The following is a 23,184-nucleotide window of genomic DNA, read 5'->3' on the forward strand; positions in this document are numbered from 1 at the left end:
CATGAACTAAGTAGAGACGGGGGATCTTTGGGCAGAACAGTAATAACCTCCCATAAATTGATGAACAAATTCCACAACTCCCAAGCTACAGGACAAAACATAAATAAATGATGAATTGTTTCTTCCTCCTTTTGGCATAAAGGACATAATAACTCTTCCAAAGGAATACCTCTTTTCTTCAATTCCACTCTAACAGCTAATTTCTGGTGAGATAATTGCCATAAAAATGTTTCAACTTTTGGGGGAGCCAATCCAGACCAAACCCATTTCTTCCACTGAAAATTTCCTCCAGAGCTTCGATAAGAGCTGATCTACAGGCCTTAACTGAGAACAAACCATCTCCACTCCCTGACCAAATTAGGAAGTCATCAACAGCATCAATCAAGACAATATTATCAATCAAGTCATTAGCGATATCCATTGATCCAATTCCAATCACATAAATCCTCCTTAGACAAATATTCCAACTCCAACAATTATTATCATAACAGCCAAAGTCCACAACTTTCCGTTTTGTTTATCGATAAAGCATAAATCCTAGGGAATTGTTCTTTTAAGGTGGAATTATTAGCCCAAATGTCATTCCAGAATTCGATTGATCTACCATTCCCCACTTGGATCTTGGAATTGGACCTTAGACAATCCCCAATATCGTCATTTTTCTCATAATTATTCACAATTCCTCTCCATATCCATGAATCTTGCGGGTTAACAGCCTTATTAATTGAAAGAGACAAATTGGTATTGTGCTTGCAACAGATCATCTCCTTCCACTGAGAATGTTTATCATTTGCAAACTTCCAAACCCACTTCCCCAGAAGCACTCTTTCGCCATCGACAAATCCAGGACACCCAAACCACCCTCCTCGTACGGTTGACACACAATTTTCCAATTCACCCAATGAATCCGCTTCTTCGAGGGATCGTCCCCCCAAAGGAATTTAGCCATCAGAGAATTCAACTTTTGATTAACTTTAGGGGGATTTTGAAGATAGAGAGGAAGAAAATTGGCAAGGACGACAAAACAGACTTCACTAATACTAATCTTCCTGCCATCGATAATGTTTTTGCTTTCCAGCCCTCTAATTGCTATTGAACTTCTGCAGAACTGGTTCCCACAACATATCCGAATTTCTGTAAGTGCCTATCGGTATACCAAGGTATGTCATAGGAAGAGCCCCAACACCACAACCTGCGAACGTAGCCCATTCCTTTAGAACCTCCTCATCCATATTAACACCAAATAACTTGCTCTTTGATAAATTAAGTTGGAGGCCTGTCATTAAGCCAAAAATCCTCAAAACTCTCCTAATATTCATAATTTGAGCAGAAGAGTCCCTGCAGAAAAGTATTAAGTCATCTGCGAATTGTAGATGCGTCAAATGAAACTTATTTTCCGCCCTACCAACACTGAACCCTTCAAACAGAGCACAATCAGCAGCCTTAATCAACATTAGATTCAATAATTCCCCAACAATATTGAACAGCATAGGAGATAAACTGCAGCCTTGTCTTAACCCTTTCCCCATCTTGAATTCATTGGTCGGAGAACATTGACAAGAACAGAAATTGAAGCGGAGGAGATACACAACTCAATCCAAGAAAGCCACCTATTTCCAAATCCCATAATTCTCAGGAGTCTCAACAATATCGGCCATTCCACCGAATCATAAGCCCTTCGAAGTCCACCTTGAAAACACCTTTCCTCTCTTTTTTCCTCCAATCATCAATAACTTCATTAGCCAAGAAGACACAGTCCAGTAGCTGCCTTCCGGGAATGAAGGCAAACTGTGACGGACTAACCAGAACACTAATAACAGCCGCAAGCCTTCTAGCTAGAACTTTGGAAATTATTTATACAAACTGCCAACTAAGCTTATCGGTCTGTAATCTTCTATACCTTCAGGATTTCTGGTCTTTGGAATCAACGTTAGGAATGAATGATTGACCCCGTGCTCCCAAATCCTTCCATTATAAAGTCCTCGACAAATTTCATAATGTATGACTTCAGAGTGGCCAAAATTTCTTAAAGAAACCCATTGTGAAACCGTCTGGCCCCGGTGCTTTGGCACTGTCCGAGTGGAAGACTGCCTCCCACACCTCCTGTTCTGAGAATCTAACTTCAAGTAGCTTCTTTTGATCATCTGTCAATTTAGCAAAAGGCAAATTGATTTGTCCACCTCTAGGGTTGTTACCGAGTTAAAATTGTCCTTGAAATAATTAAAAACAAAGCCTCTCAGCTGATCCGGTTCTGAAATAACTTCCTCAGCTACCTTCAATGAAAAATGGTGTTAAACCTATTCCTATTCAACGCACACATGTGGAAAAACTTTGTGTTTCTATCCCCCTCAATACTCCATCTCACTCGTGACCTCTGCAGCCAAATGCTCTCCTCCTTCCTATGCAAATTCCACAACTCCTTCCTCGCAACAATCATCAAGTCCCGTTCTTGAAAGGAAGTCCCCTCTTCCTGTAGCTTCAATTCCAGACCATTAATTCTGGATTCTAATTCAGAAATAGCATCGGAAAGTCCCCTGTGATTATTCCTTGGCCAATTCCTAATAGCCTGCTTAGTTCCTCTAAGCAGTGAGAACAGACCCCTACCACCAATACCCCTCCTTAGATTTGATAATGACGATTCCACCGCCCCAACAAACCCATCTTCCTGAAGCATGTAATTATAGAACCGAAACGGCTTAGGGCCCCAATTATTGCATTCTTCTACCAACAAAACGGGATTGTGATCCGAAAGGGATTTGGGAAGCATTTTTGGATCACATTTGGGAACTGATTTAAAAATGATCCACTAATCAAAATCTATCCAGCCTTACCCATGTAGTTGACTCTCTATTATTGGACCATGTAAATCGCCCCCCTACTAGCGGTAAATCCATCAAATTGAAGACTGAATAAAAGACCTAAGCAAATCCATAGAGTGCCAATTCTGAGTAAACCCACATTTCTCCTCAGGGTCTAGATAAGCATTAAAGTCCCCCCCCAAGCAGACCGGCAAGTTGATGCTTTGAACAGCACATAAAAAATCCCTAAAAAATTCCTCTTTATCAGCCTCTACTGATGGACCATACACATTGATAATGACACATTCAAAATTGCTCATCTTAAACTTCCCTGATAATGCCATAAATCTACCACTGTTAATCTGTGCACTAACCTCAAAGTCATTCTCATTCCATAAACATATTAAACCTCCTGCCGAACCATCAGCTGGAACAAAACAGCTGCCTCTGAGCAGATTACCCCCAAGCTTTCTTGTTAATCCACTTCTACAGACATTCAATTTTGATTCTTGAAGTAGTAAAATAGCCGGCTTTTCTCTAAGAACCAACCTCGACACTGCCCTGATTTTTTCAGACTTCCCAAGCCCCCTAATATTCCATGTAATAATTTTTTAGTTTTGACATTTAAATTAATAACATTCAACACCAAATACATCCACAAGGTACGATCAGGAGGCCTTTCCAATCCCCAACAATTCCATCTTGAAAATCTCATCCTCTACAATTTGATTCCCCCTATAAGGAAATTCCCAGCATGTCACAGACTTCCCTAGTATGTTCCGCTTCCTGCCTGGCTTGAACAGAGTCTTGAGATGGCTGAGACACCTCCCTAACGTATTCCACTGACTCCCTGTCCGTGCTACCAGTCACCCTCCTATATATTCTATCATGAAATCTTACTTCCACTTCACCTTCCGAACATACACTACCTGAATGACAAGGAGCAATTCTGAACCTTCTCCTGTTCATTAGATTTGTTGATCGAGAAAAGCCCTGACCAGAATTTTTTGTAGACTCCAAACTGCTCTCCTTATCTAAGAATCTACCCTCCACCTCATGGTCAGCAGATACACTATTCCTATCCATGTCCATTTGTCTATGAGAATTTATCACATTATCCTCAATTATACTCCTGCTCAATAGCCTGCTCTTCGATCAATTCGACGCCCTGCTCAGCTTGTACCAATTCCTTCTCCCCCCCTGAAATTATAATCACTTGCCTAGGATTATCAACTTCTACAGGGACCAAAGGATTGACTAAAATGTTATTGGGCTGGAAAATTAGTTTGTCTCCAATCCTTTTTACGTTATATGCAGGCCCAGAAGGACAGATTTTCATAGTAGAGTTTAGGGGAGACTCATTAACATCAGATTGGTTTTTTTCATCGGGAGAAGAACTTTCTCTCAGACCTAGTCCCACGTGACCTTCCACTTGGGCAGACCTATTTTCCACTAAACCTGACAGCCCACAATTGGACTTTCCTGCATTTGACTTTCTTGAAGTAGCCTGACCCTCAGTACCTCCATTCATACCACTATTATGACCATTATTCAGCCAAGAAGTAACTTTATGCACAGAAATCTCTGCAAAATCTTCTCCTTCAACTGCTCTTTCTGGAACACAGTCCTCCTCTGACTCGGAAAGGACAGAATCCCTGTTCACCTTGTTTGAAAATTTCTCTTCCATCTTCCTCCCCAGTTCATTCGGCTGGATCAACACAGACCCCATGAGAATCTTAACTTTGAAAGATCTACCATAAGAACCTACAATGACCATTTCTGGAACATCGAAGGGACTCTCCACCCTTAACAAAACCTTCGCAGACGAAAGGTCGTATCTCATCTTTGATTCTTCCTTAAAACAATGAACCTTCCCCAATCCTTAGTGAGCTTCTCCAAGAAAGCCTCATTCCAGCACAATAAGGGCAAACCACACAGTTCTATTTGGCACAAAGCCAAAGGAACACCATTCTCATTAACTGCTGGAGCTAACCAATCGAAACACAAGGACAACACTTCCTTCTTGTTTTCCCAAGCATAAGAAATTCATCCACAGAATTAAAAGTGATGATACAAGCCTTCCATGCATAACCCCATCTCGACACCTGAATTCCCAATCCCTCTATCTCCATGGCTTCCTTTGCCGACTCATAATCATAAGTTGGTTTCATTATTCCTGTTAATGATCGTTTCACCCACTTGAAATTGTCTGTCGCAATATGCATCTCCCACACGTTCCTCACACCAGTAGCATTTCGTTGCTGCCCTCCACCAACATCTCCGACTCTTGTTCTCTTCTCTTGTTTACATCAGACCTCGCTACTTCCTTATACGTTCTGCCATCCCTGAAGCTTTGCATCGACTTTGCCTTTAGCCCATTTGAAACCAACTCCTGCTCTCTTGACTTGAACCTCAACATACTCTTCCCATCATCAACCTCCTTCTTAGTTCCCTTCTGATACTTAGCAACCCCTACCGATAATCTCCTCCCATCGAACCATCTCCCATTCACAGACTGGATAGCTTTTTCCCTACTTTCCTCATCAATAAATTGGACAAAAGCGAATGTTGAGGACTTGTACTTTGATTTCTCTAAAATACCGCGGAATGAATATTCTCACAATCTGACCATAAGGACTAAAAAACTCTCTAAGGACTCGTCTTGAAACCCTCTTACTAAGATTGTCAATGAACACTGTCCATTCCTCAGTAGAGGCAATGGACTTTTTCGAGTTTTCTGCACTTCTCTCTCTACCTATCTCACTCATTTCTAAAAATAGCTTTAAAACTTGTTTTTTTTTGGGTTCGGAAGCTACACATATCAATCTTATTCATATGCTAAAACAACAAAATATTGTGCTTTAATTTATAAGATCAAACAATTTTGGAACACTTCAATCCTCAAACTAGTGCACAAACTCAGTTAAAGGATTCTTCTGGTTAAGATAAAAATCACTTGTGAAAGCAAGATAAACTTTTTTTTTTGATAAAAGTTGGAGGTCTCATTAAAAACTCCCTTCGTATTCTTCCACATACTAAGAAGTATGTTGTAGAACATTGGAAGCAAGATAAACTAACATCAAGCTTTTTACCTGATCAAATTTTCGACCTTGGATAATATCTGCAAGGGCAAGACAAGATGCCTCACGAGAACGCCAAAGCCTGGATCCACATTGTATTAGAAGATCATCAAAAATAAAATCCAAATTTTCATCAACAGTCCTCTTAGGATCAGCCACGAGTGATTTCCATATATGTGCCATAGCATCCTGCGAATGTCACAATTACTTGAGCACACAGCAAAGAATTCAAAAAATCTAGCTGTCAGTAAAAGCTCGTAATTCCAGGAATTCAACACATTTGAAGAACATTTTTTACAGCATTTGTGTTTGCTAAACACCTTTGGTTAAGAATTGCAGAAGGGCACATTGAAGCAATGAAGAACTTTTCTAAAGTCTCAAGGAATCTTACCTGCACATTTTTATCAGGATCATATTGGTAGCGAACAAGCCTCGGAATCAATAGTCTTAAGTGTGGTTGAAGAGCATCACCTGCTTGCTTGGCTATCTTAGAAAATCCAAAAGCAGCACCTCTCTTGGAATTTAGCGAAGCTTGATAATTAGCCAGATCCATAAATTTATAAATTAAATCCGGCTGTCCCATCTCATTTGCAAGGTTACAAAGCTCCTTGTAAGTGCTAAGTTTCCCCCCACTAAGGCTTTCACCAATAGTGCCCTCTTGAAATACTTCCGAGTCTTCAACCAACTGAAAAATGAATTCTCATCCATGAACTAGGAGCATTAATCAAAAATAAAGATCCAGGGGAAAAAAGGGGGTTAAAAAAAGCTTATGTAATCTGTTTCTATCTAATTTAGGTACATTATGTTCGTTAAACACTGTTTTTTAATCTTATCTAAGGTTTTTTAGCTTTAGGCTGTGCAGACAGATTAGCACTTTATGATGCAATTAGTTTTAGCTTAGGATTTCTGGTGTCAATGTTAAATAATTTGAATACCAATTCAATAATCCATTCCCTAAACCGCAAAACACTAACATCTATATGGTGGTAGTGCTGACAGAAATCATGCACCAGTATAGCCTTCTTTCTACGCCAAAATATGACTTCGTAACTTTACCTTGATCGCTCTTTTCCTCTTTCCAGAACCAGTCAAAGTGGTAACAAGTGCCTCAACCAGGTTTTTCTTCATTGATGTGTCACCAAGGTCATAAACAATACTCATGCCTTGGGATGCAAGCTCCTGTGTAAGCTCATGTTGTTCACCAATTAGGTGTGAAAAGGCCTCCTGCATTCAATTGAAAACTTTTCAAAGCAACACTCAAAGTCAATTAAGAAATGTTAAGCAACCAACATAAAATTTCCTATGTAACTTTCTTGTGATGAATAAAATCTTAAGGCACTCTTTTCCTCCTTCCGCTGATTAAGGAGCTTCCTTACGAGCTCCATTAATCAAGAAGGGGGTTTTTAATGAGGCCTGCAATTCTTATAAAAAAAGAAGAAGCAACCAACATAAAATCAATTAATAATAGGTAGAGGGGCTGAACTTGAATATAAGAACACAGGAACAGTAAGATTGAAAGCCTGGCATAAAATTTACTAGGAAAACCATCAAGAAAAAGCAGGTAGTTTGCATTGAGATTGTATGCCTAAGAATAAAGGTGACATAGCAGACCATTTTTTGTTTTTGTTTCTGCCCAGTAGATTGGTAACTGCATCTTTCTTTAGGATTGGTCAAGTAATACCAGATATAGTAACCATTTTGTCTTATGAAAAATAAGGTGGAAAGAAAAACATATGAAGTACTATTATATTTGATGTGGTGTTCAAGGGGAAAAGAACTCAAGCCTATGAATAGAAAAAGCTTGACATTTAAAGGACCATAAATTGTTCCAAAAGCTCTAAATTCTATCACCTTCCTTTATATTGCTACATTCAAATGGTAGGCAGTTTCAGCTAGCGTAAATCTCTAGAATGTTTCTAGCATGCTTGAGCTGCTCTGCTTTCTTTGTACTTGAGATAAAATTTCCTGAGCTAACATTGAACCCAGCTCCCTTGGAAAGAGAGAAAAAGATAAGAGGGTTCGTACACATAAAGGGTTCGTATTAGTACAAATAAGTTTGGTTAGTAATTTTCAGTCATTTTTTTGATAAGAAGAGGAGGCCTCGTTAAAAACCCCCTTCATGATTAAAGGAACGCCTACTGGAATTCCTTAATTAGCGGAAGGAGGAAAAGAGTGCCTCAAATATTGTTGATAAAAAAGTATTACAAAGAGAAGACTACTTCCAATAACAACTCCCCTTACAACTGAAAGCCCGAAAAACAAAAAGAAAGAACCAACCAAGCTGAAACTCCCTAACTTATCCAATACCAGATTTAGCTAAACCATCAGCCTCTCTATATTAGCTGTCCTAGCTACCCAACAAATAAGACCCTGCTGAACTCTTAACCTATCAACAATATCCTTAACAATAGTAACAAACAGCTCTGGACATTTATCTAGATTCTTAACCCACTCCACAGACAACTTGCTATCGCAATATCCTTAACAATAGTAATTTTCAGTCATCAATGTGACTTTTGTAGCTGGTATGAAAAGTTTCCTCACAATGGCTAGAATTAATTAGTTTCCTTTCACATCAAGAATCTACGGTAACCGAAAAGAAGAAAATTACATGAAGTTATCATGAAATAATAATAATGAATCTCTAGAACCATACCACACCTTTACTGAATGTTACAATCAGATTGCAATTAGAAACCAAAAAAAAAGTGTTCTTTTATTTTCCCCTGCTAGTAAATAAAATAAAATAAAGCAGATTTACAAATTCTGAAGTTGTGGCTAACCTGAATTTCTGGAAGCATTTTTTGGATGGTGGAATGATGACCACAATACATTGTTAGTGATAGAAGCCAGACAGTTCCAGCACAACGCTCTTCTTTTCTATTACTATACAAGAGAGCATCAAATAATTTTTTACTGATAGTATCTCTAACCACAATACGACAATCTTCACTGGCTACATTTTTCTCATCAGCACTATTGTTTGATAACGATAACTTCATATCACCCATAAGAAAATTTGAAGTCATGGAAAGTGAAGTATAGTTGGTCTTGAGAATCACATCAGAAGTTACAGGAACACCACCCCAGAGAAATGATAGAGCTTCTCCAGCTGCAAATAAAATATCCTCAACCTGTACAAATAATAATTTTAAAAAAATCACAAAAATGAGTGCATTTCCTAATTAAATGTACAACTAATACCAAATAAAACTCTCCAAAAGGTTTGTTTTAATGATACATGGAATATGTTAAAGAAACTGGTATGTTGTAACAGAACTAGCAGCATTCTATACCAACCTTTGAACGGCAAAGACTAAAAATAAAATCAAGCGCAATTTTCATGTTAGAGGCAGAAGTTTCTTTCACACACATATGCCCGATGGAGATAACAATTTTCTGGACTGCCTTAGTGTCATCACCAGAGAGTAGCTTGCTTAACTTTTCATTCAAAAGCTCCAGAATGCTAACTGCAGTTTCAATCATATATTAGCAATGCCATAAAGCTTTTTGAACAAACATAGCAGTAAATAAAACCAGTATATGTTAACTTTACCTGAACTAGAATCACGGACAAGTGTAGGTAATAGTCCAGACAGCCCAATATGGCCCAGTGCTTGCATAGAAATGGAGGCCAATGTTGCACTCTCAGAATTAACAATGTCAACAAGGCATTTAAGAGTATTTTTCAATAGTTCCTCTTGGATCTGTTTAATGATGAATAACAAATATGGATAACTACCAAAAACTTTACGAACTAAAAAATAATTTATTGCAATAAACTGAGCACATGTTTTGGAAGAAAAGCAAAAAACTTGAAAGCAGCAGCAGTTAAAGAAAACAAATATTGGTTCCCTATAGAGAGAAGATTATGCTCATTTTGCTTCTCCGCAGCTTTACTGATTTAACAAACTGCATTGTTTGCTAGGTTATTAACCTATAGACAAACTTTGATCAAGGAAACACGATAAACGAAATTACCAGATATTCAAGCCTAAAATCTTCAAAAAGTGATTTGGCCTTAAACATCAAAATAACTGAACTAAAACCAGAACTACAAGGAATGCATATCACGGCCACTTCATAAAACATACATATAATTTTCCAGGTTGGCATTTTGTAACTATGCTGTAGCGCATGGGACCACTGAAGTGGTGATGAACTTGCATCAACATTATAAGTGTGCTGCCTATTTAAAAAATAGTCCAAGTCATAAGTCAATTTTTTTATTATAAGACTTACGGAAGGTGATCTAGACACACAATCAGCAGTAACATATCCTGTAGCACATAATGCTCCATGTTGCGCTTCAAACCTGAAGGATATTCAATTAAGGTGTAAAATAAAAGAAAACATCAAAACACAAGTAATTACTCAAAATATCTAACATATCTCACACAGTATAGCCACAAACCTTTTGTTTGTTCCACTGATTGAGGAGACCAGTTCACATATGAGGTCAGACGATGCAGTTAGTGGAAGAGAAGAGGAAGCAATTCCAAGCAGACGTGCTACTGATTCACGGGTATCCATGTCCACATGATTTAATAAGTTCTTTAACCATGATATTCTTGAGGCAAAGTGTGAAGATACCATCTGAAATACAATAGCAACAATTATAAAAGAGAATGTCAGCAAAGAATATAAAATCTGGCTGCAAGACAGAAACAAAATAAGACCAGCAACCAAACCCAGAAAGATGCAGCACTAACAGGAGAACATCAAAGTTTAGAAAACATGCAACACTAACCTCTGGAAGATAAGATCCAATTGAGACCAATGCCTTGGAACTAGTAGAATGCAACTCGATGGAGCCTACAAATGCCATAGCATGCTCTAGTAGCAAGCACATTCTTTCCACTGAAGACAGAAATTCAGATGATCTTCCTAAGGAGCCGGTTCTCTCCAACTCAGACTCAAAGCACTTCAACAAAAATTTAATCATTGCCACGTACACTTGTGATGTAAAAAGAAGCTTTTGTTCCCTCATTTCATATGAATCTAACAACCCCGGTTGCTGCTTAAGAATGTAGTCTAGCATCTCTCCAAGTTTGGGATATCTATGTTCCAAATTTTGACCAATTGTTCTCCCAACATCCTTACCAAGAAATAATCCTTCAAGTGCAATTTCCCTATTTAAAAGAAAAAGGGGGAATGGGGAGGGGAGTTTATGAGTATCCATGTTAATTCGATCACTCTAAGAATAAAAATGAAATCTGAGAGTAAAAAGGACAAGCTAAGCACAAAACAATGAGAAAGATTAAGAACTAAGCATATTACTGCAGCACCTCAATAATGTCTAGAAGTCACATTTCCCTATTGCATGCATTAGAAGCAAGCGAAGTACCTATTAGTGCAACCTGATAGGAACAATACCTACATCAATCCACAAAGCTCCTATTTCTTCATAACCAAAAGGTTCAACAACCGAGTAGCCACAGATGCTGATTATCATCTAACAGCATCATAAACCTATCAAGTTACTGTTTTAGAAGGTGTTGTTAGATGGGTTAGTAGGACAGCCAATTTAGAGGCTGATGCCTTAGCTAAAGAAGGAATTGGCTGATTCTGTGTTATTAGTTTGGCTGTTTTATGGGTGTTTCGAGTTATGTGGTTCAGTTGGGTGTATCAATGGTTGTATCTTATGTAATTTTATGGTTCAATAAAATCCTAAGGCACTCTTTTCCTCCTTCCGCTGATTAAGGAGCTTTCATACAAGCTCCATTAATCAAGAAGGGGGTTTTTAACGAGGCCTGAAATTCTTATAAAAAAAATTATTGTTTTCTGCTTTAACAACCAAGAAAGAATTTTCTCACACTTCCAACCATATTTTCTATTATTTAGTAGAATGCCACATCTCTAACACTGCAAATAATCCTTCTCATCATTAGTACCAAAATTCCAAGAACTGAATAAACTTTTTAGATTTCCACCTGAAACCCTTGTTTTCTTTCTTTTCTATCTCTTATTTGTTACCCGTATCCCTAATTTTCGTTTTCTTAATACTTAAATCATTACCTCCCCATCAGATGTTCATTAACCATTTCTGTTCTGGCATTTATTTGATGATGGCACAAAGTCATTTTCATCTGTCCCCTAGCACATCATCTCAGGTATCTAGATATCCTCACCTCTTCCTGCTAGTCCCTATCTTTCCCATTACAATCTCATTGTAATCAAAAGACAAAACAATTACACATCCCCAGCGACATCAAAGGTAATTGCACATCATCATGGTAAACAGAATTGACAGGAGCAAGTAGAGAGCACTATTAGAATTGCAAAGTAATTGAAGTATGTAATGGAATAATAGCACAGATGTGCTGCTAGATGATAAATAGATGGTGGAAGTACTCAATGAAGGGTGATTTTTTTTTTTATAAAAATAAGCATGAAGGTCAAACAATAAACTCATACATCAGTCCATATGCCACATTGCATACAGAATCAGATGAAAAAGACAACATTTCTTTATTCCACCATAAGCATAAAGAGAAAATCAGCTACCTTATATCCAACCTAGAATCAGCTGCTCCAAGCATACAAATAAATCGACTGGGGCAATGTTGTGAATCAAACACAGATGTTGCCAACCTTAAAGCACAAAATCGGGCTTCACTTTGTTCCTGGTAGTCAAAATAAAGTTCAGGAGCCCTGAGTTGGGCAAATCAATGCTAAACCAGCATAATGTGACAAAAAAAATCTAATTTTCAAGTAGAACAGAGACAAGCCGACAAACAGGAAAGTAGAGTTGTAGATGTCTAATACCACTTGACAATTATTCAGCAATAGTGTCTCCAATTCTGTTAGGACAGCAGCTGAAGCTCCCTGATATTCATAAAAACAGTATAAAGACCTCAATATTAAAGGTTGGAAGGATTGGACATCTACAAAATATCAAGCTTGAATGTCTTGCATGTTAACTCAACAGTCCAAAATCATTATTTTGGACAAGTAATTATCAGGTTTTAATATACAATTGAATTGCATAAAAAACTATCAATTTAGCATCATAGCCCATAATATCTATTAAAAAGAGACAGCAATAAAAATCGAATAACAAGAATCTAGCAGTCATCAAAGACAGATCAATGAAGAGACCAGAGTGGTTACACGCACACACACATAAAGAGTACCGTTTCTAAAAGGTAAATAGACAAGGATTTCAAATGCAGTTTACTCAAGCAAATAAACTAAACCTGTCCCTTGGGAGAAAGGCAGATTATTTTTAATTAGAATGGTTTGCTGCATAATTGTTATTAAGCATGGTACTGAACATGGCAAAACAATAATAAGTGCAGGAAATGGAAATATATCCACACACTATTTAAAACAAGAGTAGATCTTCTCCCACACATGGACTTTCTCCCCGCAAATCCATAATAAAAGGAAGTAATTCCCATGGAGTCGGAAAAAACATGTTATACAATATAGCGAAAGGAGGGCATGTGAGCTTTTGAAAATTATAGGGAAAGACTACACATGCCCAGGGATACTTTTGCAATTAACCTACGGATTCCATCCTCCAGTGTAATTAGCTTTATAGCAGTTAGGAAACAATTAGACAGGTATAGCTCTCTGTAACTATGCAAATAAAACAAGTGACTTTGAATGAATAACTAGAGAATATAGGTGAAGTTTGTATACCATGTAGGCAGCAGCAAGCGAATTTGTAGCTTCTTGGATAATAAAGCGAAGAGATTGGGACTCTACTTTCAATGCGTGAAATAGACGAGTAGCCATTTCAATTTTGTCCCTGCAATGAGAAAAGAATGCAATCAGATTAAGCAATCAGAGCATGAGAATGGAACAACTAGTTATGAGAATAGACAGATAAAAGACCTGAAAAGTTGTGGTAGGCGCTGTGCAAGCAAGCCTATTGCTTGAAAAGAGAAGGTTCTGGTGTCTCTTGCAACTGAATCTGGGTGAATGAAATACATTTAAAGTAATTTTAGAAGATTACAAATATTATAATTGAAATGATTATGTAAAAATGAAGTTCCGGAGACTATTCAAACAGCAACCTGATTCTGAACTTGAGTAACTATCAAGCAACTTCACAATCCCATTCAGAATGAGAGGGCCCATAAGTTTCAGTTGATCAAGTTTTGACTGCACAAATGGAAAAAAATGACAAAAGAAAACAACATAAATGAAATAAAGTTTTTTAAGGTAAAGAGAAGACCAAAATAGAATGAGAATGATAATCAAAACAAATAAATATAGAAAATGGTTGACAATATTTAAGAGATGCTACTAAGCAACTTTTTTCTATCATGCAGATTTTCCTACAAATCACAGCGCCCTATGCCACAAAAATGTCAAAACAAGTCGAGACAACCGTGTCACTAGAAAAAGAAACTAGTTCAACCCAACCAAAGTTCAGGGTGGACTGCAAAATTCATCCCCGCCCTCATTTACCCATGCCTAGAAAACATGTTTTGAATTCTTTTAACATGATCTTTTATAGTGCCTAGAACCTTTGACAGTATAAGATTAAATGAAGCAAAGAAGCTTTCTTAGAAGCTAAGTTGCTACTTTTTTTATATAGGAATTAGGCCTCATTAAAAAAAACCCTTCTTAACTATTGAGTTTTGTAGAACTCCATAATCATTGGAAGGGGGAAAAGAGAGAGAATATTGGATTTTTTTGATTCATCCAACTTAGATGATCGATTAAGGGCAAAGGTGATGAAGAACGTGATTAACATTATCAAGAGGCGTGCTGTTAGTAGTTCCAAGGGTGTGGAGACCCACGGGGATGCCCAACAGGTTGGGGCGGTGGTTGACAGGCTGGATGGCAGAGATATATCGGGGTTTGTAGAGAAAGTTGCGGGTCCCCAATTAATGGCCTGATACAGCCAAATCAAGCAGCAATAGAAGGTTCAATGTGAGGGAGATTTGTCTGTTCTGGGAGCCAGATTATGATTCCATTTTTCCAACTTTGGAGACAGAGTCTATAGTTTGGGTTTCTGCCCTCTTCGTGTGGATGGAAGCTCCTGGATGTTTGTGTTTTTTTTTGATACTATGGTTTGAGCCAGCTGTCATTTTTTGTCTCTTTTTTAGGAGTTCTGTTTTCTGGTGCTCTCCGAGTCAAGAGTTAAGCTTTTAGTTGGGTTAGTCCTTTAGAGGCTGTTGTGGTTGATATTAGGTTGAGCTACTATTGCTGCTATGGGGGTGTTTTTTGGTGTTTTGTTTTATGTACGGGGTAGATATCTGGATGTATTTTGGTGTTCTTATGTTCAATGAAATCCTAAGGCACTCTTTTCCTCCTTCCGCTGATTAAGGAGCTTCTCTTTAAGTCTCTCTAATCAAGAAGGAGGTTTTTAATGAGGCCTTCAATTCCTATCAAAAAAAAAATAAGGAATACAACCAAAATCAAACAAACAATACAAAGACATCCATTACAACAACCCACCACCCCCATTCTCACCAAACCACAACCTCACCTCTCACTAACCTATTCCTGTTTTAGCTAAACAGTCAGCTTCCCCATTAATACATCTGTTGACATGCCTAGTAATAACATTAAAATGCAGCACAGTCTTCTGAATGTCTCTGACCAAATCAACATAGTGAACCGGGCAAAGATCCAAGTTGTTTTTTTTTTATAGGAATAGGAGGTCTCATTAAAAACCTCCTTCTTAGTTGGCTCTTGTGGAAGAAGCAACATCGGAAGGAGGAAAAGAGTACCTCATCTTATTAATAAACCAAAATTACATAATCTTACATCTTACATCATAACTTCCCAAAATAAAATACAAACCAAACCAACCATAAAGCTATAATCATCAACCAATTCCCTCCTTAGCTAACTTATCTGCCTCTGAATTGCAACTCCTAGGAATCCATCTAACAATAATACCCCTAGCAGAAACTAAGGTCCCAATTTCCCCAACCAAAGTACTGAGAAACGTAGGGGCAGAAACTGGTGACAGAATCCAATCAACTGCTGATTTACAATCAGACTCTAGGATTAATCTTCCGAAGCCCATTCAGACGAAAGGAATAGATCAATTCCTTGTTTAATAGCCTTCAACTCAGCTAACATAGGAGGACCAGGACCCACCGCTATAGAAAACGAGTTTAAAATATTGCAATTCAAATCTTTCAAGACTCCACCAATTCCACCCTGCAGCCCATCACCTCTCATTGCTCCATCAACATTGAATTTAAAGAAATCTGTAGGAGGTGGAGACCAGTAGATAGCCTTCTTCGATTTATAGGATATAGAGTGAAATGTATCTGCCAACGTTGGATCTCCTACTAGTATGTCAACCTGAATATTAGCATTAGGGAATTTCGCTAAAACCATTTAGCTAATCTAACCCTGGAAATGAAGAACAAAGAAGAAGTGTCTAGTTTCCAGTTCTCAAACACCACTGAGTTCCTAGCTTTCCATAAAGACCATAGAACGACTCCTGGAATAAACTTCCAAAGTAGACTGCTCCCTTAGATAAGACCAGGAACAAAGAAGGGAAGAAGGTTCTTGAGGCATAACTGAAGAGATATCCCATAGTCTTAGAAATCTATACCACAATTCCTCTGCAACCGAGCACGAAATAAACAGATGATGGATTGTTTCCTCATATTTATGACATAAAGGACACAGAACATCTTTTATCGAAATCCCTCTTTTCTTCAATTCCACTCTAACCGCCAATTTTTGATGAGTAATCTGCCAAAGAAATGTTTCTACTCTAGGAGGAGCCATTCCAGACCACACCCATTTCTTCCACTGAAAAGGAGTTTCCCATTCTACTTGAATATGAGTCTACCCGATTTTTGCCGAATACACGCCTTCGCCTTTCCCCGACCAAGCTAGAAAATCCTCCATAGATTCATTCAGACAATATTATGAATCAAACTCATTAACGCACACCACTGCTCAAACTCTCAATCACAAAGATTTCTCCTTAGTGTAATATTCCAAACCCATCCATTATTTTCAAAGGCACCAAATTCAGCCACTTTACCCCTTTTATTAGTAGAATGGCAAAAATCCTAGGAAATTGTATCTTTAGAGAAGATCCATTGACCCAAATATCATTCCAAAACTCAATTGACCTACTGTTCCCCACTTGTATCTTCGAGTTGGACCTCAAACACTCTCCAATCTCGTCCTTTTTCTCATAGTTACTCAGAATCCCTCTCCATAGCCAAGAATCTGAGGAGAAACAGCTTTGCCTATTGACAAAGATAACGTACTGATATTATGCAAACAGCAATTAATTTTTCCATTGAGTGTCTTTTTCATTTGCATACTTCCAAACCCATTTCCCAAGCAAAACTCTATTAGCAAAACTCAAATCCAAAACTCCTAAGCCACCTTCTTCAAATGGTTGACATACCGTATTCCAATGAACCTTTTTCTTGTCTGAAACTTCACCCCAAAGAAATCTGGCCATTGCTGAATTTAGTTTCTGATTTACCTTCCCCGAAATCTTAAAAATAGAGTAAAAATAGGTAAGGATGACAACACCGATTTTACCAACACCAATCTTCCACCATCGAAAGTGAAGGCTTTCCAGCCTGCTAATCTCGAGTAAACTTTTTGTATAATGGGCTCCCATAATAACTTAGAATTTTTATTCGCCCCAATCGGTAAACCTAGATAAATCATAGGAAAAGATCCAATCCCGCAACCAGCTTCTAGTGCAAAATCTTGTAGACTGTCTTCTGTCATATTAATCCCAAACAATTTACTCTTGGACAAGTTAAGATGAAGCCCTGTAATTAAACTGAACACCCTCAAAACTCTCTTAATATTAAGAATTTGGGTGGAGTCTCTGCAGAATAAGATTAGATCGTCTGCAAACTGTAAAGTGTCAATTAAAAGATTACCGACCTTACCAATACTGAAAACCTTCGAAAAGGCCAAGAACAGCAGCCTTACTCAACATTAGATTTAAGAGCTCACCAACAATGTTGAACAAAAGAGGGGACAAACTACACCCTTGTCTCAACCCCTTACCCATATGAAATTCTGGTGTTGGAGATCCATTAACTAGAACCGAAATTGAAGCAGAAGAAATACAATAATCCATCCAAGAGATCCATTTATCCCCAAAGCCCTATACCTTCAATAATCTCAGAATAATTGGCCATTCAACTGAATCATAGGCTCTCTGAAAATCGACTTTAAAAACCACTCCTTTCCTGCCTTTTGTCCGCCAATAATCAATAGATTCATTGGCCATAAAAGCACAATCCAACAACTGCCGACCTGGAATAAAAGCGAACTGCGATGGACTGATCAAATCTTTAATCACTGAAACCAATCTTCTCGATAAGATTTTGGAGATGATTTTGTACAAGCTACCAACTAAACTTATAGGTCTGTAATCCTCAATGCCTTCAGGATTTAGTTTCTTAGGGATCAATGTAATAAAAGCATGATTGACCCCATGCTCCCAACTCTTTCCTCTGTGAAAGTCATCCACAACTTCAAAAGATGATCCTTCAAAATAGGCCCAGAATTTCTTTAAAAAACCCATCGTGACCGTCAGGACCCGGGGCTTTAGAACTGTCCGAATGAACACTGCTTCCCAAACTTCCTGTTCTGAAAACTTCACCTCCAAACCACTCTGCTCCTCTGATAATTTTGCAAAATTAAGATTAATGTCCTCTACCTCTAACATAGATTGTGAACTGTAATTTTGCTTAAAATTCTCAAATACATAGTTTTTCAGCCTATCCGGATCTGAAATCTCTTCATTAGCCACTTTCAAAGCCGAAATTGCCTTCATTCTGTTTCTCTTATCCCCTTCCATGTTCCACTTCAATCTTGATCTTTGTAACCAAATGCTCTCTTTCTTCCTATGCAACTTCCACAGCTCGATTCTAGACAAAAACAGCAAATCATGTTCTTGGATGGAAATCCCTCCTCCTTGTAACTTCAGTTCCAGACCATTTATCTTGCTTTCTAACTGAGAAATATCTTCAGAAATCCCCTTGAGAGTCGAATATGGCCTATTTCTGATATTTTGTTTCGTTCCTCGAAGTAAAGAAAATAAATCCCCTCGACCATTAGTAATCTTCACATTAGACCTTGACTTTTCAACCAACTCCACAAACCCTTCTTCCTCTGATCGCAAAAATCTCTGCAAGAATCGGAGGGCAAGGTCCTGTCGCTAAGTTGCTACTTTAAAAGTGACTTCTAGTGAAAACAAATTACACAGCTGATTGATGCATTGGGGAATTCACATGATATCTGGAATTTAAGGGATCCGGCCATTCCACCCCTAATTTCATCCCATGTCTGGCTACTGCCTCGAAAACCTTTTTTTACATCTTGAAACATTCTTTGTTAATAAAACCCAGAACCCAGTTATTTCAATTGCTGTTCAGGATTTCAGCAATTTATCTGTTATATTCTTAATTGCAGCATGAATTTTTACTGTTAATGTTAACCATTTAAAAGGTGTTTCATCTATTAAACCAAGAACTAAACCTTAAAAGTCATGCCCACCATGAACTCCCTTTTTCAGATTTGGAACTTCTTTTCATGCAGCATATGTTATGATCGTATCAAATTGTTACAATCATGTGTTTCAATGATATGGAACTTGTCGAAGGGAATTCCAGACCTTAGACTTGTTAGAGAGAATCTTGAATCTCATAGGATTTAAAAAAAAAAAACTCTAACATTTTTATTGGTGATCATAAGCCTCTTTAAATAGAGGTTATATAGCTTATTGAAAGTAGAAGACCTACTAAGCAAGCAATCCACTTAAGGAAGGTTTCTAAATACTAATACATCGAATCTTAATAACATAAACTGACTCGTGATAAAATACAAGCTTCTCCTAACAAATACTAATAACTGATAAACTAATAATAATAAGATAATTAACACGATTATAATATTGACTAAAAAATAACCAGTAACAGCATGCATTTTCATTTAACTCACAGGTAAACAAATAAAAGGTTCTTAATAATTGAAAATTAAAAAGAGATCAACTAAAATGGTGCTTACATGTTTAAAAACCCAGACAGTAAATTCCATTCCCAATTGCTTCAGCCTTGAAGTAGTAGCGCTTCCTATGAGATTCAAAAATTTCAACAGACAAATGAAAATCCACATACAGAACAAAAGCCTCCAGCTCTACATTCAGTAAGTGAATTAAGCATCAAGAGAACGCATTGCAATGAGAATAATTATATGTCAACAGTTACACAAAAAAAAACAGCAGATATAATTTTACCACAGAAAAAACATCACTTTTGCCTATGAAAAGTGTTGCTCCACGTATGATCTCCAAATTTGGTTATAACAATTTTCAGCATTTACCATTTAGAAGAAAAACATAACCAGTGCAGTAAGAGAAAATTTTATAACGTCAATGATGAATGGACCTTATTAGAATAGCATCCATTTTTATTATTAAGGTATGCTTTTGTTATTGCTGCACTTGAAGTTCAAGTAAACTAGGATGACATTATGTGAACTATATAAACGGATATGTAAGTATCTTTCATTTACTTTTTTGGATTTAGTTAAATTTTATGCTAGTGTCTGGATCTCCTTTGAAGTGTCACAATGGTTGTCAAACAACCATCACTTTAAGGATTTCTGTCCATTTGTTTTTTTTCTGATAGAAAACTGTCCATTTGTCATTTGTCTCTATAATCTTTATCATTGCATCCCCATAGTATAAGCAGAAAAATTCTAAGCTGCCGCTATTCAAATGTAGGCATTTTTGTCTAAGGTTTGATTTCAAGTACCATGCAAAATCCAAAAACTTCCCCAGTCCTAATGTATATTTTTTGGGCTAAAGTATAAACCTATTGTGATATGTCGGAGAGTATCTTGAGCTAGATTCCAATTCCAATCAAACATCAGTTGTACCTTATTGCTTGCAAATGCTAAACCTAAGGAAACAAATACTATATCTGGTTATTTTAGGCACAAGTGAATCAGGAGTAATATTTGGAAATGCAATAAACAATGTGCTTCTTCAAAACTAATTAGGCTCCCAATTCTCCAATACATAGAACTTGTCAGTTTTTTAGCTATACAAAGTCTAGTTCAGTATTAGGACCATCAATAATACTTTATTTATAGCATTGCAAGGATGAAGAGAAAAACACTGATCAGCATCAGTCTATATCGTGTAAAGAGGAAGTCTGATCCAAGTGAAAATACATATAGCTTTCAAATGGCAATACCAAAATTTCCTGAAAAGTTAAAACGGTCATTTATGGCAGCAAACAATCAGTGTTATTTTGCAATTTTAAAACATATTATTTGATGGTTGAAGAAAATTGATAGCAGATCCACATCCAATGTGGAGTTGATAAGTCTGTTGTGCGCAAAATCATTTGAGCTTCTAATTGATCATGGCACCCTCAACATAAGATCAGAATGAATTACCACCACATTAAGAGAACTCGTGAGGAAGCAAGATTACATTATCAATAGTAAGTTTAGAGCCTAACAACTATCTCACCTAGCAGCCCTTTCTTACCCCCCTTTTAGTTCTTTCTTGTGCTATCACAGACAGCTTGATGGTTAGGTTAGATAAGGCTTTGGGTTTAATCTTCTAAGATAGAGCTTATTCCTATTAAACCCAAACTTTCCGTTATCATTAGAAAACAATTTTTGTTTCTAAATTTTGTGAATAGTTTGAGCTATCTGATAAGCAAAGTAACTTCCTCCCTCTTCACAAGGCTGGATATATTATTTCAATCACAGCATGTTATACTTCATTTTAAAAAGGAAAAAAGAATATGCCATGTACCATATATGCAATCAAAATGCACTGCAAGGTCGAAGGGAAACTATTCGCTGCTGTGATGGACCGGCAAATACAGCCATCAGTTTCACTTTCAAGATAGCATTTCCAGGATTGACCCTTGAATCCACAGCAGTATTTTCTGCACCTGTAGTGCCTTGAAGAAGAGTAAATAAGCTGTGTTACCAAAATCTTCCACCGGCTTGCAAAAAGTAGAAAGATTATCAGAGATAATTTGTTATATAAAGACATTGCATAGAAACTAAGCATCTCCAGAAACAGAATGTTTAAGCCACAACTTTTAGCAAAGAATGTGTAGGAATTGCAGAATTATATGAGCTGTTACCATCCCTTTAGTTAAGGGATTCTGTAAATATTCTATCAATCCCTTATTTAAGGGATCATATCTCCTAGGATTAGTATCTTTCCTAACTTCCTAATTTTATACAGTTTGTATATATAGATGCAATACGTCCTACTGAAAAAATAAGAAAATACAGAGACTTACTCTGATTTCTACAGAATTTATTTGATCAAAGAGAGAAAGAATGACTTCATACCAGTAAAAAGTAGAAACAGTCTGGTAATCAACCTCATATCATCTAAATTAGCACCAGAAGCCTTTCTTTTTATGAGCTCCTCTCCTCGCTTGACAACATGCTCTTGACTTAACAAACCAACCACAATAAACATTGTAGTAAGGAAAACGGTAAATATAATTTGGGATGCTGTCAAGAATAGTAGTTCAAAGAGAAACCTTTACACTTTACTTTAAAAATGACCATTATACTTATACTATCAAACCGTGTGTCAATATGATAATTGGGCTTAACATTAAATGGCTGTCCCTTTTTCCCATATGTATGGGGTAAGGGGGAGGTAAGATAGTAGGCTACCCCCAACACCAGGTTGAGAGCAGCTTCCGTAAGAGACCTCCGAATTATAAAATGCCCTCCGTGGGACTCGATCCCACGACTTCAAGGTTAAGAACCTTGTGCTTAACATTATTAACCACAAAAATGGCAAATAACAAATCATGTGATTCTATTTTTACCAAGTCAAATTGACATGTAATAGCAAAATGGACATGTGCCATATTTTAAATATATTTAAAATAATAATTCCAGATATTTTAAAAAATAAAAAGAAGAATAAGAGAGGGGAGAGAAATGAGAGGAAGGGGGAAGGGGCTAGCAGCAGCCGTTGGTCGGCCAGGGTGTTATCTTATTACTGGATGATAGCCACAACGAACATATCATCTGATGGTGTTAACTAGTATTGGTTCACACAGAAGGATAGTATACCTTCAACAATTTTTTCAAAATACAGATACCAGATTGCAATAAAATAAAATAAAAGGGATGCTAAAGGAGCTATTCATGACAGTATACTTATAAATTTAATATAAACAGGGAAATTATATACCTATCTGCACTAGCAGCCAAATATAAAGGATAAACAATTTCAGGAGTCAGCTCCATAGCTTCAACAACATTCAAGATCCCCAACTGTTTTAAGATAACCAAAGAAACTTATACAAATTATATCATATTCTCAAGTAACTATT

The 23,184-nt window shown here is 37.2% G+C and overlaps 1 protein-coding gene and 1 pseudogene across 1 annotated transcript; both read right to left on the reverse strand.

Moving 5' to 3' along the window:
- Positions 1-1,641: 1,641 nt before the first annotated feature.
- On the reverse strand, positions 1,642-2,767 carry LOC120144220. Its single transcript, XM_039158339.1, has 4 exons — positions 2,366-2,767; positions 2,196-2,273; positions 1,901-2,144; positions 1,642-1,835 (listed from the first exon to the last, which is right to left on the reverse strand). The coding sequence occupies exons 1-4, from the start codon at positions 2,765-2,767 to the stop codon at positions 1,642-1,644; spliced, it is 918 nt and encodes a 305-aa protein (XP_039014270.1).
- A 2,937-nt stretch (positions 2,768-5,704) lies between these two features.
- Positions 5,705-23,184, reverse strand: part of LOC120144221 — a 31,153-nt pseudogene continuing 13,673 nt past the window's right edge.

This window comes from Hibiscus syriacus, unplaced genomic scaffold (assembly GCF_006381635.1).
Source record: "Hibiscus syriacus cultivar Baekdansim isolate YM2019G1 unplaced genomic scaffold, ASM638163v2 tig00110885_pilon, whole genome shotgun sequence".
NCBI classification, from domain to species: domain Eukaryota; kingdom Viridiplantae; phylum Streptophyta; class Magnoliopsida; order Malvales; family Malvaceae; genus Hibiscus; species Hibiscus syriacus.